At 39.1% G+C, this 13641-nt stretch overlaps 1 protein-coding gene across 1 annotated transcript in view; it reads left to right on the plus strand.

Moving 5' to 3' along the window:
* Nucleotides 1-13641, plus strand: part of LAMA3 (laminin subunit alpha 3) — a 124112-nt gene that overhangs the window by 45254 nt on the left and 65217 nt on the right. The window contains exons 16-26 of the mRNA XM_075706040.1: nucleotides 296-433; nucleotides 953-999; nucleotides 1913-2012; nucleotides 3226-3278; nucleotides 3673-3778; nucleotides 5529-5628; nucleotides 6087-6243; nucleotides 9170-9308; nucleotides 10918-11060; nucleotides 12401-12501; nucleotides 12617-12770. Of these exons, the coding sequence (XP_075562155.1) occupies nucleotides 296-433; nucleotides 953-999; nucleotides 1913-2012; nucleotides 3226-3278; nucleotides 3673-3778; nucleotides 5529-5628; nucleotides 6087-6243; nucleotides 9170-9308; nucleotides 10918-11060; nucleotides 12401-12501; nucleotides 12617-12770 (1238 nt within the window). The remainder of the gene's footprint in view (nucleotides 1-295; nucleotides 434-952; nucleotides 1000-1912; nucleotides 2013-3225; nucleotides 3279-3672; nucleotides 3779-5528; nucleotides 5629-6086; nucleotides 6244-9169; nucleotides 9309-10917; nucleotides 11061-12400; nucleotides 12502-12616; nucleotides 12771-13641) is intronic.

Genomic DNA, 13641 nt, shown 5'->3' on the forward strand with positions numbered 1-13641 from the left:
TTGAAGAAGACAGGTTTATTGTGGTTTCAGATAATCCTACCTGTTTCTGTCAAGAATAGAGGAAGAAAATAATGCCAAGATGGTACAGGTCACCTCAAACTCATAGGTTCCAAGCAGGGGTGAGGACCCTGTGAGTTAGGAGGACCTTGTGAGCTATTTATTGCACAGAAAAATGAAGAACACTCTAGACAAATAGTATGCAAACTTCTACAGTACTAAAATTTTGGGAAGTTATTGCTTGATACCTACAGGGTGAACCGTCCCACCCCCACTGTCAATGTTTCTTCTGGTGTAGCTTGTCAGTGCTCTCCCAGCGGTTCCCAGCACAGCACGTGTGAGCCAGCATCGGGGCAGTGCGAGTGTCAAACGGGTGTCACGGGGCGACAGTGCGACAGATGCCTTTCTGCAGCTGACAGTTTCCCCTACTGCAAAGGTAACGTTTCTGAGGGAAAATCCTCCATTCTGATTCGGATTGCCCCCGTTTTTATTGCAGTGTTCTCCAGGGAAGCCTGCTGCATGCAAAGTTTTGTAAGAAACCTGCTGAAGCGTGGGGAGGGAGGGACACACCAGGAGTACATATTAGATGAGCTGATTCATTGTTCTCTATGTTATACCATGAAGTGAGCCCTAAGTTTAACACCCTTTTTAGATGATGGCACAGGAACTTTAAGAAAACATCTCTCAGTTCTGTAGGTTAGTGCATATTTTCCAAGTGACTACTTTGCATACCAAACCAAATAGTCTGAACAAGGCTAAATACACATTTGAAAAATCTTTATTAAAGGCTTCTGCTGGTCTTGAAGTTTAAAGCGTTTGAGTCCTACCAAGGTAACCATATTAAAAAGCCCTTTCAGACTCACACCTGCTACGTTGTAGTTCTGCACTACTACATTCCACAGCTCTCTGTTTTCAAAAGATTCTTTCAATATGTTTGTTCTTTAATTTCATAAAGGTGTCAACAGTGAATGTGACCCTTCAGGTAGCATTGGTTCTCATTCTGTAAGTATCCTACCATTGCAGCTAACAATATGTGTTAATAATTCATGTGCGTTTGCTGAACATATTCACTTCATGGCTCAAGCCTGCTCTTAGACTGTGAAAGAATTGCACAAGCTTATTTGCAGAGTAAGAGCGCAAATAAACTTTGTGTTTTGTTCTTTGATCATATCAATGCAATTACCTGTTAGGGGCTTTATAAAAAATCTTTTATATATAGGATATATTTACTGTTTATGTCTTCTTGGTATGCTAGAATACTGATATATACATGCAGGTGTGCACATATACCTACACCTCAAAGACCTTCTGGTTCTGGGTTGCAATGGACCATTTCAGCATCAAATTATTCTTGAAAAAATTATCTCTTTGTAACAGTTGTTATTGCACTATTATTGTTATTAATACACTGATGGTTATTATTAGTAGCATATTATCAGAAATTGCAGTCATTGCTAAATGTGTAGCAAAGGAGACCTAGAGGATAAGTCTGACAGATCGAAGAGGTATCTATGTAGGCTCATGTATACAACCATGTGTGCCTTCCCCAATAAAGAAAGGAGTAAATATGAAAACTCATGATTATTTTTAAGGAAATTTGTTTTTTAAAGTTTTTGCGTAACAGTTAGTACTTTAGCACAGTTCTAATGAGGCTATAAAAAAAATCGGAATGTACATCCATTGGGACATTTAGAATAAATTAGATGTGGAAAACATACACGGAGTGGAACAATCCTGTGCTGATAGTGTGAGACAGAAAAATCTAAGAAGTCTGAATCAGCCACAGTTTCCATGCATCTGTAAAGGCAGTAAACTGCCTGAGCTGTTAATAATATTAATGTTTTTTCTTAGTATTAAAGAACAGTATGTTTTTTATGAAACAGATGAACCCATATTAACTCCTTTCTGTCATTAGGGCTACTGTCAATGTCTTCAGCACACTGAAGGTCCTACCTGTAGTAAATGCAAACCGTTGTACTGGAACCTGGCCAAAGAAAACCCTGAGGGATGTACAGGTACAGCTTCATGACATATTACTTTGGCTTATGGAATGTGTTAAATTCTTTTGAAAGTCATCTTTATTCGCTGTTGCCATCTTTGTGGCTCAGCGACTTTCACAGCTCTTGTTAACAGCATGTTTTTCATGCTACTTAATTGTAACACCACATTACCCATGATACCAGGAGTTACTTTTAGAAATTAGACCATAATTTCAGGAGTGTTTGCTAGTGCTGGGCTGAGGCGTGCTCTGAGTTACAATGACGTGTACTTCGTAGGGCCTTACGGCAGTTTTACTGGAGTGAGATGGGATTTCTGCCCTTAACACTGAAACCAGAATTTGGCTTATTGTTTTGAGAAAAAGGTGCTTTTTCATTTATTATCATCTCCTACTTTGTAGAGGAGTGAACAGCCTTCTTATGGCCTCAGGGTGTGACAAATCTGTTATGGTTTATGTCTATATAATACCAATCTGTTTGCAATTTTCAATGTTTGCCTACAGTGAGTGTGTGTTTTTCAGTCAGGTAATAATAATAATTTTAAAGATTAAAAAAGGATAAAGATAAAAAATCTTCAATGATTTTTTTTCTCCCCAACTATTTCCTTTCCAACAGGTTCCACCGCAACAGCCACCTAGCCTTAGAGCCAATACCAATATCATTACATCTTTGACTCTAAATCTCTTAATATTGCACAGTCTAAACATGTCCTCAAAGATTAATTACTGCAGCTTTCACGTAATTCATCTTCTGCATCTTCAGTCACCGAGTCAATACTGGGTTTCACCAAACCGCTAGGTCAGCATAGATCCTTCCCGCAATATTTGCTTCATTTATTTTTCATACAGAGAGTTGAACTGGTCCCAAAGTAGCACTGCAGAATAGAAGGTGCCAGTCAGGCCAGAAGACACTGTTTTGCATCAATTGTCTGAATGTTTCTAAGAAAGAAAACAACTGTAAATCCAAACTCAAGACTGGTTTTGTTAAACACTTGTTAGAACACTTTAAAACACACCAGTAAATTGCACGTACACAGAAGTCTCATTCTTTCATCTTTGCTTTTTATTCTCATCTTGTGCCAGTATCTGTTTGCTACTCTGAACCTTTCAGAGTTAAAATCCACCTTGTGGCACTGTGACTCAAAATTGCAGATTCAGGGTGGTGGGCTTTTTTTCCTGCAAAGTATCTTGGAAATACAAAATGCAGATTGTCTTTTTTTTCATCTGTGCAGCATGCCACTGTGATGTGAGTGGGACACTAAGTGGAGTCGGAGAATGTCAGCAGGTAAAGTGAAATTAAAAGGAAGACATTAATTAAATTGATTTTTTTAAAGATAAATTGCTGTAACATTTGGTAAGGTAGAAATCTTAGTACGAGTTACTGCTTTTGCACATAATGTGCCTGGTTTTATACAGCAAAGAAGCAGTTTTATACAGAAGTTTCCTAGGGATGTATAAGTTCTGAAGATTTTTCATCATCTTGAGTTTATGTATTTTCTAGTCTGTTCATTGAAGGTGATAAATGACAGAAGTTATGCTGGATAATATTTTTTGTTGAGATTAGAATGTTTTTCCTCGAATTTTTCCTTTCCTAGAATTAGAGGGAATTCAAAGTATTGAAAGATTAAAGTTCTGAAAATGGTGCTGAAACATTTTTGATTAAATTGTTTTCTTCACAGGAAAATGGGCATTGTTACTGCAAATCTAATGTTTGTGGAGATTCCTGTGACACTTGTGAAGCTGGTTATTATGCTCTCGAAAACAAGAATTATTTTGGCTGCAGAGGTAAAATGAATAAGCACATCTCTAGTAGCGCATTTGCACTTAGCACAAAAGTCTTTAGAATTCCCTAGGCTGTATTTTGAAAATGTGGATGTTGAACCACTCATGTGCACAGCATTTTGCACTACTGCCTGTTGTTGCTTATAACCTGTGTAATTCCTCCTTTGCCTTCCAAAGGGAGAAAGAACAAGGCAGATGATACCACTGTGATTCCCAGCCATTTTGTGGTTCACTCACGTGAGGAAAAGTGTTCCTCTTTGAATTCATTGTCCTTCACCTCGCCTTCCCCAGTGCCTCATTTACCACCACTTGCCTGAAGCTTCTCTGTCAAAGCCCGCAGTGAGATCTCAGGAGGCGCTGCTAAAGCTGTTATCTTATCAAATAAGATAACTGAGAGCCATTCTTCCTCTCACTCCTTCTCCTGAGCTGTCGGGCCAGGGATGGTTGATTTTTCTGCCAGTGTTACCTGTAAGAGTGGTAGCTGTCTGTTCTGCTTAGCAGTTTTCTCAGGTCTGCTGGTGCAATAAAAACTTAAAATGTTGCAACAGATACTAGCTTGATCTTTTTTGCAGTGTATTGCATTAGTTCAGGGCTCAATGTGTTTTGAAGCAGAGCCAGACGTAGCTGTGATGTGGAGAAATTGGTCCTTCTGAAGGATATTTGCTCTGCCATGTGTTTTGAGTGATGTAGGGCTACTTCAACAGTTCCCTTTCCTCCCTGTCCCCCCACTGTAGATTTAGGTTTGTTAAAATAATTGAAAGCACTTTCACTGACTTCAGTGTGCTTTGTACCTGTCCAGGGTTGATGCAAGAGATTTATTTTTAAAGCATTGAAGTACTACTAACAATCATTTAATATGTGCAAAGTTAAAAATAACGGCTACTGTATCAAACAAAGCTTTCATGCCTAATGTGCAAACCAAAGAGCTGACAAAAGGGATATGGTTTCACAAAGATGTCAAATACTTATCCTTGATTTCAGTAAGATTACAGGTGCTTAACATGTCTTAGAAAACAGGACGCTTTTACACTATGATCTAAATATGCGCTTAGAAACTTTCGACCTTTCAATTCAGCTTGAAATTTTTAGCCCAGACATACTTGTTCCTTAGTACGATATATTATACCTTGTTGCTAGAGGTGTCCTTTAGTTTGTGCCACAAGGCCTGTCTCCTGTAGACAGTCATTCAATATTGTTGTCCAGTATTGGTTAAAAATATGCATATGTTATTATATGAACATACATGTTCTTGTTGTGTGCAATTTTTGTAAGATAAATTCAATATTGGGGTACCAGACCCTGAAAAATTAATATCTTACAATTTTTGTAAGTTAGGTTTTTTTGTTTTGTTTGGTTATTTTTTTTCTTAATAGTTATTCATCGTGATATTGCTGTACAAATTCTGACTTATTAGCAAAACATTTGAATGGCTGTTATGCAAAACTGTAGCCCTGCATTTAGTAATGTCACATGGCTTATTATTGTGATTTTTTTAAAAAGTGGCTTTTGTCACGTTCCAAGGAGAAATAAAGAACAGAACCACAAACGTGGGAAGCCAGAAATAATTGCAGCTTATGCACGTGTGTTAACATGTGTTTGAAAGAGTCTGAGGAGAGGGGAGTCTGAAGGGCTCCGGAAGGAGGAAACGAGTCATTAACGGTGTTTAATTAGTGGAAGCAAGGTGCATTTTCTGATAGCTTTTATCACTTTTTTTTTCTGATGGGATATTTGGCTTCTGCTCTTTGCCTGACAGGCTGCCGGTGTGATGTTGGAGGATCCCTCAGCCCGGCGTGTACCGAGCCCTCGGGTGGCTGCCAGTGCAGGGCGCACATCGTGGGGACAGCCTGTCGGGAGTGAGTCTGGCTGTAGCCCCTGATAGCTCGTGCTTCAGCATAGTTCTTTTGAAACTGCCCACAAGTCCCTTACTATCCTCTCACGTGAGATTCTGGAGTTGTTGATAAATAAGCTGGTAAATTTTATTAGCTATTGGTATTAATTTTGCTGGGCAGTCGTATTCTGTTATTTTAATAAGATTTTTTGTTTCCTTAAATAACCAATACCTGTTTTGCAATATTATTCCATATGTATCTATATATCTATCAAGAGTTATATAGGAAAATGTATGTAAGATGTAAAAGCATCTGGAAAGAGAATTCTCATTACGTCCATCTTATCAGCTGTCTTGAATTTATTAGCTGCTATCAGGATTCCTCGGTCATCAGTAGGTCACCTCCCTTCCACTGCTTTATGCTGTAAGATGTAGACCATACAGCGACTGGTAATTATTGTTTGTTTTTTTTCTCCTGGAAAGGCCTGAAAAAAACTATTTTTTCCCTGATCTGCACCACATGAAGTTTGAGATCGAAGATGGTACTACTGTCAAGGGAAGGGAAATTCGGTTTGGCTATGATCCTCAGGAATTTCCAAGCTTCAGTTGGAGAGGATACGCCCGGATGTCCTCTATACAAGTAAGCTGGTATTTCATTCAAGGCTTTGGGGTGAAAACATAGGTGTATGGAGCATATGTCTCTCTAGTACTGCTATGTGTGTGCAAGGTCATGAAGAAACCAGAAAAAAGGACAGGATCTCACTAATCCAAACTCTTTCGCACTGTATCACTGTTTGGATTAGTGAGTGGTATTATTGTGGTGTTAGTGAGTGTTGGTATTATTGCAAATTAGTCATTGCTTGTGCAAATATGTGTTCTTCAGAAATGTTCTTTGAAGGGTTTTTTTTGTGAGAAATAGGCATTTTGCAATAGGTGTAAAGAAAAGAACTAATCGCTTTAAAGTCTATAATACTAAGTGCAGAAATTCTTGTCCTGCCAAGGACAGCGGAAACAGTGGAAGACTGATGCTTAGCTAAATAATTTGAATTACAGAGTTCTGTGGCAGTCTGTGTCCATAAGATATTCAGGTACCATCACAGTGGTGCCAACTTTTATTAGGAAGGATACCTTCACATTACAGCAAACAGGAAAATATGTGATTCAGTAAAAGAAGCTGTGAGCAGGACCATATTGGCAACATTTATTTTAGTCTCATGACAGTCTGCAAACAAATTAAACAACAGCAGAGGGAATAAGTAAAACACAGGAAGAAAGTCACCATAATTTAATTGTGTGAGAAGGGACCTGTCTGGCTTTGGACTGAACTGCTGAACAAGTGAACCAGGATTTTAAAACAGTAGATTTGAGCAATAAATGGGATTTTCTCACTCTTCTTAAAAGTAGTACCCTGGTATAGTTGTGTCCAGCCTCTGTAAGTTGTCCAAGGACTAATGGATCACTATAGACTGATACAGAAGCACATAACCATTGCACAAGCATGGTGCACCTTTCTGTTCTTAATTTTTCACTCTTTATTCTTTGTTCTTTTGGGTTTTTTTATCCCAGAGCTCATATGTGTTGGATCTTCAGACTTACTCCACATTCACAAATGAAGGCAACTCTCCAGTAGCTGTGATTTCTTAATTTCTGCTAACTGAGCTGCTGTTTGCATTTCATATCCAGTGGCATTTTGTAAAAAGGCAGTGAAAGCGCTTAGCCTCTAATCTTGCTAAAAGTGTGCATTATTTTGCTTATAAAGCTTTTCACTCATGTAAGTAATTGCCAGCTCCGGACCCTCCTTAGTTAGATCCTTGCATAACTGAGATAGTCTTACATGCTTTATTTCAAGGAACTTTCCTAATTTTGACATAGCATTTCTGTGTCTTGCAGGACCCTGAAATAATCCTCCTGACATTTATTTTGTAGAAGACAAATAGTGTTACCATGTCTACCACACAAAAGGCTAATGTAACAACTTTTTGTGAAAAGAAACTATTTCAATACAATTAAAAATTTTTGAGGTAAAATAAGCTGTATGTGACCTCAGTGGAGGTCACTGGTATCCTGTCATGCTGCCAACATGGGTGTCTCATTATAGACTGAGAAGCTGACAGTTGGGTTCAGATTATAAAGGACTGTCCAGAGTTGCCTAGGTTTGACAGAGCTCAAAGAATAATTTCTCCCCACTCCCTGCCTTTGCTTGAAGCCAGGGACTGACATCTCTTCCTCCCTCATTCCCCACATATCTCTTCTTTCTCTCCCTTCACTGTGTCTTCTAGTTTTTCCATAAAAGCTTAGAAACCATTTTGATAAATCCTTGAAGCATGTTTCTTTTTTTCTTTTGCCTTTTCTTTTTTGTTTGTATCTATTTTTCAAGTATTCCCTTAATGCCTGTCTTATCTGTGTAGTATCCTTCAGAAGTTGTCCTTCTGCATTTAAAACAACACTTGTAAAACCTTCTCCTACTTGTCTCTATTTTTCATTCTGGTGCACTGCCCTTCTGTTATCACCTCGACTTTAGCTATCTAGTCTCTGTAGATCTCTCAGCCCTGCCATCTGTCGTATGTCTGTCTGTGCTTTCTGCTTTGCATTTCTGTTAAGAAGGTGGAGGTCTCTGGGATGCTGATGACAGAATTGAGGAATATGCATTCAAAGTAGCATATGAGAGCTGGCAATCTTGCATTTACTGTAGCTTTTAGGAGTAAGAGAAAATGAAGCTTTGTGCTCCATTCTCAAATGTATGGAACAGAGAAAACCTGTCTGCATTTGGGGAAGCAGAATGGACCACAGTGCTGGGGAGGTCACCATACCACAAGCATCTTGGAAAGGGACAGCGAGTGGATTGTGATGGGTGAACTGGTGGGAGCTGGATTATAGGGGAAGCTTTACGATTTAGGATGGAAAGAAGGAAGCTAAACCCTTGAGGTTGCACCAATCCTATTTTTTCCTAATCCACCACCGACCTTTGAACATATCTCTGCTGATTCTGTTGCTCCACAAACTAAGTAATGGAGGCTGTGTGAATGCAGCCTCCTGTTGGCTTGAGAACTGGGTGGCCCCAGAGGTGTCAGTTCAGCCCCAGGGCAAAGGGAGTCATGCATGGTATCATATCTCTAAGAAACCAAGGGATCTCCTGGAGGAGCAGAAGCAGTTTTGGCGATTGTCTGAGATGTCTGCATGCTGTGGAGCGTTGTGTGTGATCTCAGACTAGGATCAATGACTGTGGCCTGTTCCTTGAGAAGCCAGGAATATGGCCAGCCCTTGATACCATATGCCTCCTTTATGGCACGGGAGGGGAGAATAACAGTAAAAAACTGTCCATATATCAAGGTGCAATATCAACACACATGTTAGTTCAGCCATTCTTTGTCTTTCTGGATAAGCTATTATTCAACAAGCGTTTTATTTCACAGGAGGTTTTGTTCTATATTCTTTTGTAAGCTGCCGGAGCCTTTCTTTTCTGTTATGGAGTTTGTCTTTGCCAAATGGTTTTTCTTTCTCTGGGTGCTAGTAACAAATAATATACTTTCCTTTCCTCCTTTTCCCTTTCTTTTTATTTTTCCCAGCCAGAGGTGGTTGTGCCTGTCACTGTGGCTTCCCCTAAGCTCTTCCACCTAGTCCTCCGCTATGTCAGCCTGGGCTCAAAAAACTCTAAAGGGAAGATCTCAGTTGCTGAGGGAAAACATTTTGGCACTAATTATACTTGTAAGTGAATTAATTTTCTCACTAGGCTTGCCTGTCTTCCTCTGTTGTACACCAGCATTGCCATTCCAGTATATACTTGTCTGCATGTGCATTTTTCTTGTAGGACTTTAGTATGGTGCTTGCATGGCTTCTAACTGTTCCTCTATTCAGCACTTTACGGCTGTTTTTGTTTATTAACTTCCATTTTTCAGAATGAAGTGAGGATAACTTTGAATGTGGAAAAATCAAACATCTACTTATTTCGCATTATCCTGAGGTATATTAACCCTGGAGGTGAAACATTATCTGGTCGCATATCTGCTTGTCAATCTCAGCCTGAAACAGGTAGGTGCAACTCAACGGCACAACAGCTCAGGTGAATGTTAGATCAGAGGAGCCTTTTCAGGGTGCACCTGAGTCAAATTTGTAATGTTGCTTAAAATGCATCACTTTTAACAGTGTTGGTGCTTTTGTGCTTTTCCTAATATACTTTGCCGCGTAATTGATGTGGCTGTGTTTGCATGAAACCCCTGCTTACGGTAGTAATCAACATTTGTTTTTTCAAATGTTTGCCAAACTCAGTACTTCCAGTTCTGCACTTGGAAGCTCTGAACTGTGTGTTCTATGAAGCTTTTAAAGAAGGGATAGCAGCACTTACTTTGGTTTAGTTGCCTTTAATATTTCAGTTTAAAGGTGGCTTCTGCCTTCGTTCTATGAATAACATTTATTTAATGATGAATCCAATATACCAAGTTAGCTCTGATTACAGACCTCAACAGCATGTGATGCCTTTTGGGCCCTGATAAAAAATAAGTACTCCATATCCTTTGAATGGTAGAGGCATACCAAGCCTATATGCAGAATTATCTCTTATTATGCCTAACCTCAGCATACTAGTGGGAGCTAATGGAGTTTAGTCACAGATCCTTTCAGTAACTCGGAGGAGACAAAACTGAAGACTTCACAGATACCACTCATCAGAGTGGCAGCTGTTCATGGTCATGTCTGGCTTGTATTGCCTGGGAGGTGGGGAACCAGTTTTTCTCTGTGTCTAGGGGCTTCAAAGAGGAAACCTTTAATATTCATAACAACTGATACTCACAACTTCTCTTTGATAAAGCATACTGCAGCTACGTTTCTGTTGTACATCATCTCTGCCCAGCAGTTACCTTGAGTTACTATCCGTAACTAAACATTTTAGATGCTACTGAGAACCTCCAGTATCTGAAATATTTGGCTGAAGGTCACATGAAAACAGGCCTTGTGTCAGCTGAACGTATTGTGAGTAAGCGCAGAGACAGGTTGAATGGAAAATAATGGAAGGGGAAAGTGAAGAAGTGAGCATTTCAGGATATTGCACAACTGGCCATTACAGGGGCAGAGCTCTGCTTTTCAGAACCAGTTTGCCCAAGACTGATAAGAACGAAGACAACAACCACTGCATAGCTCTGTAGCTCACTGTGTGTAGTAGAATGCACTGTTAGTACATATTCACAGAAGAGCATTGATCAGCTCCTGTTAGACCAAGTTTAATGGATGAAATCATCAGTCCGGCACACTAAGCAAGTAGAGACATTATACACAGTCCCTTATTGTTTTACTTGATTTTTTTTTTTTTTTTTTCTGGCAGGGGCTGCTCAGAGCAAAGAGTTTGTCTTCCCACCCAGCAAGGAGCCAGCTTTTGTCACAATCCCAGGAAAAAGCTCTACAGAGTCTTTCTCACTGGTTCCAGGCACGTGGACTGTCAGTATAATGGCAGAGGAAGTTCTCTTGGTAAGAAAACAATTGAGGAAAACAACCGCTTGAAGGCTGTCATGATAGTATTGCTCTGGAGTTATTTGCCAGGAAGAACCCTGCAAACAATTGAAATTCAGCACTAGTGAAAAGAGTACAGCAGCAGAATATCATTATGAAAATTTACAGTTTTGCCTCATTTTTTTTTTCTTCTCTGACTGCTCTAATTTTTTTTCTGCTTACAGACTTTAATTCTATCCAGAATCTGCACCTTCAAAGGATAACGTAATATTAACATACAGCACAATTGGTTGAGCATAAATGCTCGCAGAAATTCATAATTCTTACATATCAGGTGTCATATCTAAAGCTTGGCTCAGCCACAGATGACCAAGGCCTTAGTTTCTTGACAAAGATTCTTCAGAAAAGTAGTATAAGATGGGCTGAATGATTAGCAGGTCATTTTCTAAATGTTTTTATCCTCCCATTATTACTCTCCTTTCACTCACTGAAAAACTGAAAAATGTTCTGACAGCAGTTCTGAGAAATTGCTATAAAAAGACAAATTGTTTGAGGTGATCATTTATGAAAAACCTTAAACATGTATGATCACAAAGACAGCATACTGAAATTCATACATATATTGTATAGGGTTAACAAGTAGCCAGTGTCTTCAGTCATTAAGCCTAGGGCTGTGTTAAATTTATGGAATACCACCTAAAATGTTACTAAAGAGCTTGCAAACATATTTCTTGCTGAAAGTGACAGTACTTACTGTGCCTGGTTTTTTTGCTAATGCCTTTGAAAAGGAATTTATTAATGATCTTAGCCCAGCATGTTCCTATAATAACAGTTTTTATAAATAAACTCTAACATGTTAATTTAAGTAGGCAATGCAGAGCAAAAATATACCAGCTTTTGAAGCACAGCTTAATAGCTTACATGGAATATTTTTATGAAGTCAGCTGGGATACATGAATCTCCCTTGTGGGGTCACGCACAGTTGAGGTGTGTGCATGTGGATTGTGCTCATGGGTGAAAAGTGGACCCAGCTGGCAGTGTGTTACCAAGCCATGGGGAGGCTCCTTTATGAGCAGTGTCTTGTACAACACATGATGGGAGAGTGGCTTCCGAGTTTCCCTGCTCACAGGGCAGCTGCCTTCATCCCATCTCTATGAAGGTGTACATAGAGTTAGGGAGACACATTCTGATGTTATTGGCCCATGTAACAGCAAAAAAAAAATCCACGTCTTGCAGATACCCTCTGTAAAAATTATTTATGTGGTTGGTTTTGTTCATTGCTACATTGTGAAAGTCTGGAGATGTTCCTTTTGTAATTTGCTGCATGGTCTTGCATTTGTTGTGTTCTTTGTTCTTAGGATTATATGGTGCTGTTACCTAGCGATTACTATGAAGCATCCATCTTGCAGATACAAGTTACAGAGCCTTGCACCTATTCAGGACATGCTTCAACAGAGCAGTCAGTATATATGCTACAGAATAAACCAGTGCCTTGGATTATTTCATTATTATCCTGCTGTGCTTGAAAACAATAATAATCCTGTGGTTTTTTTTTTTTTTTTTTTTTGCATAAGCTGCTTGCTCTATCAGCATTTGCCATTGGGCAGATTTTCCTGTGTCCTTGGTCCAGAGGCAGCGTATTTCAGACATGGGGGAGAATACAGAAGAATACCTGTGCGACAGCCAACTCCTGATCAACCAGTGATGGCCCATATCAGTGGAAGAGAGGTCAGATTCCTGCCGGCTAATTGCAGTCCCGTCTGCACTGTTGACTATAAACCTACTGGACTAAAACGGTTGCAGATTCACAGCTCAGGATTTGCAGATCTGTAATGCATCCCTAAAACAGACTCTGCACCAAGTTCTGCATTTTATACAGAACTGTGTAAATGGATCAGTGTAGGCACATTTGTAACTGTGACTACAGTACACATTTCACTCTGACAAAAGTATTATCTAATAAATATTAGATAAAAATCCCTCTGCTTTAGGCATACTGGCTTGTTCAGCATACTGTTTAATTGCAGCAGAAATGGCATAATGGTTTGTCAGCAGCAATGGTGTACATACATCACTAATCTTTTTTTTTTTTCTTAAATAGCTATACTTACATAAAATATTTGCTTTACTGAAAAACAAACAGAAGCAATTATGCCACTGCTGCAGGTTCATTGAAAGAGAAACACATGTTTTATGAAATGAAAAGTTATACTAGAAGCGTGTTTGGTAAAAATAAGGTATTTTATCAAGTACAAGATAATTACATGTAAAATGATTATGCCCTCTATTACTGTGCTTGGATATTGCTTTTAAAAATACCAAGTGCAATAAGAATATTTACATGCCACAGGCTCTGATGCTTCATCACTGATGCATGTGCAAAACTTGAGTGGTATGAATAATTGCAGTGAAGTCAAGAGGGCTGTTGACAGAGTTATTTACACGTTTAAGTATTTGTAGCCTAAAGAAATATTGAGAAGAAACTGTTTAAATTTGAAAATAATTATATAGCCAACTGTAGCAAGAACCTCGGTAACCACAGCACTTTCCATGCAACCACTTTGAAGTATTTTCCATCAAATATTGTGTTAACCAATTT

The sequence above is a fragment of the Pelecanus crispus genome, chromosome 2 (assembly GCF_030463565.1).
Source record: "Pelecanus crispus isolate bPelCri1 chromosome 2, bPelCri1.pri, whole genome shotgun sequence".
NCBI lineage: Eukaryota > Metazoa > Chordata > Aves > Pelecaniformes > Pelecanidae > Pelecanus > Pelecanus crispus.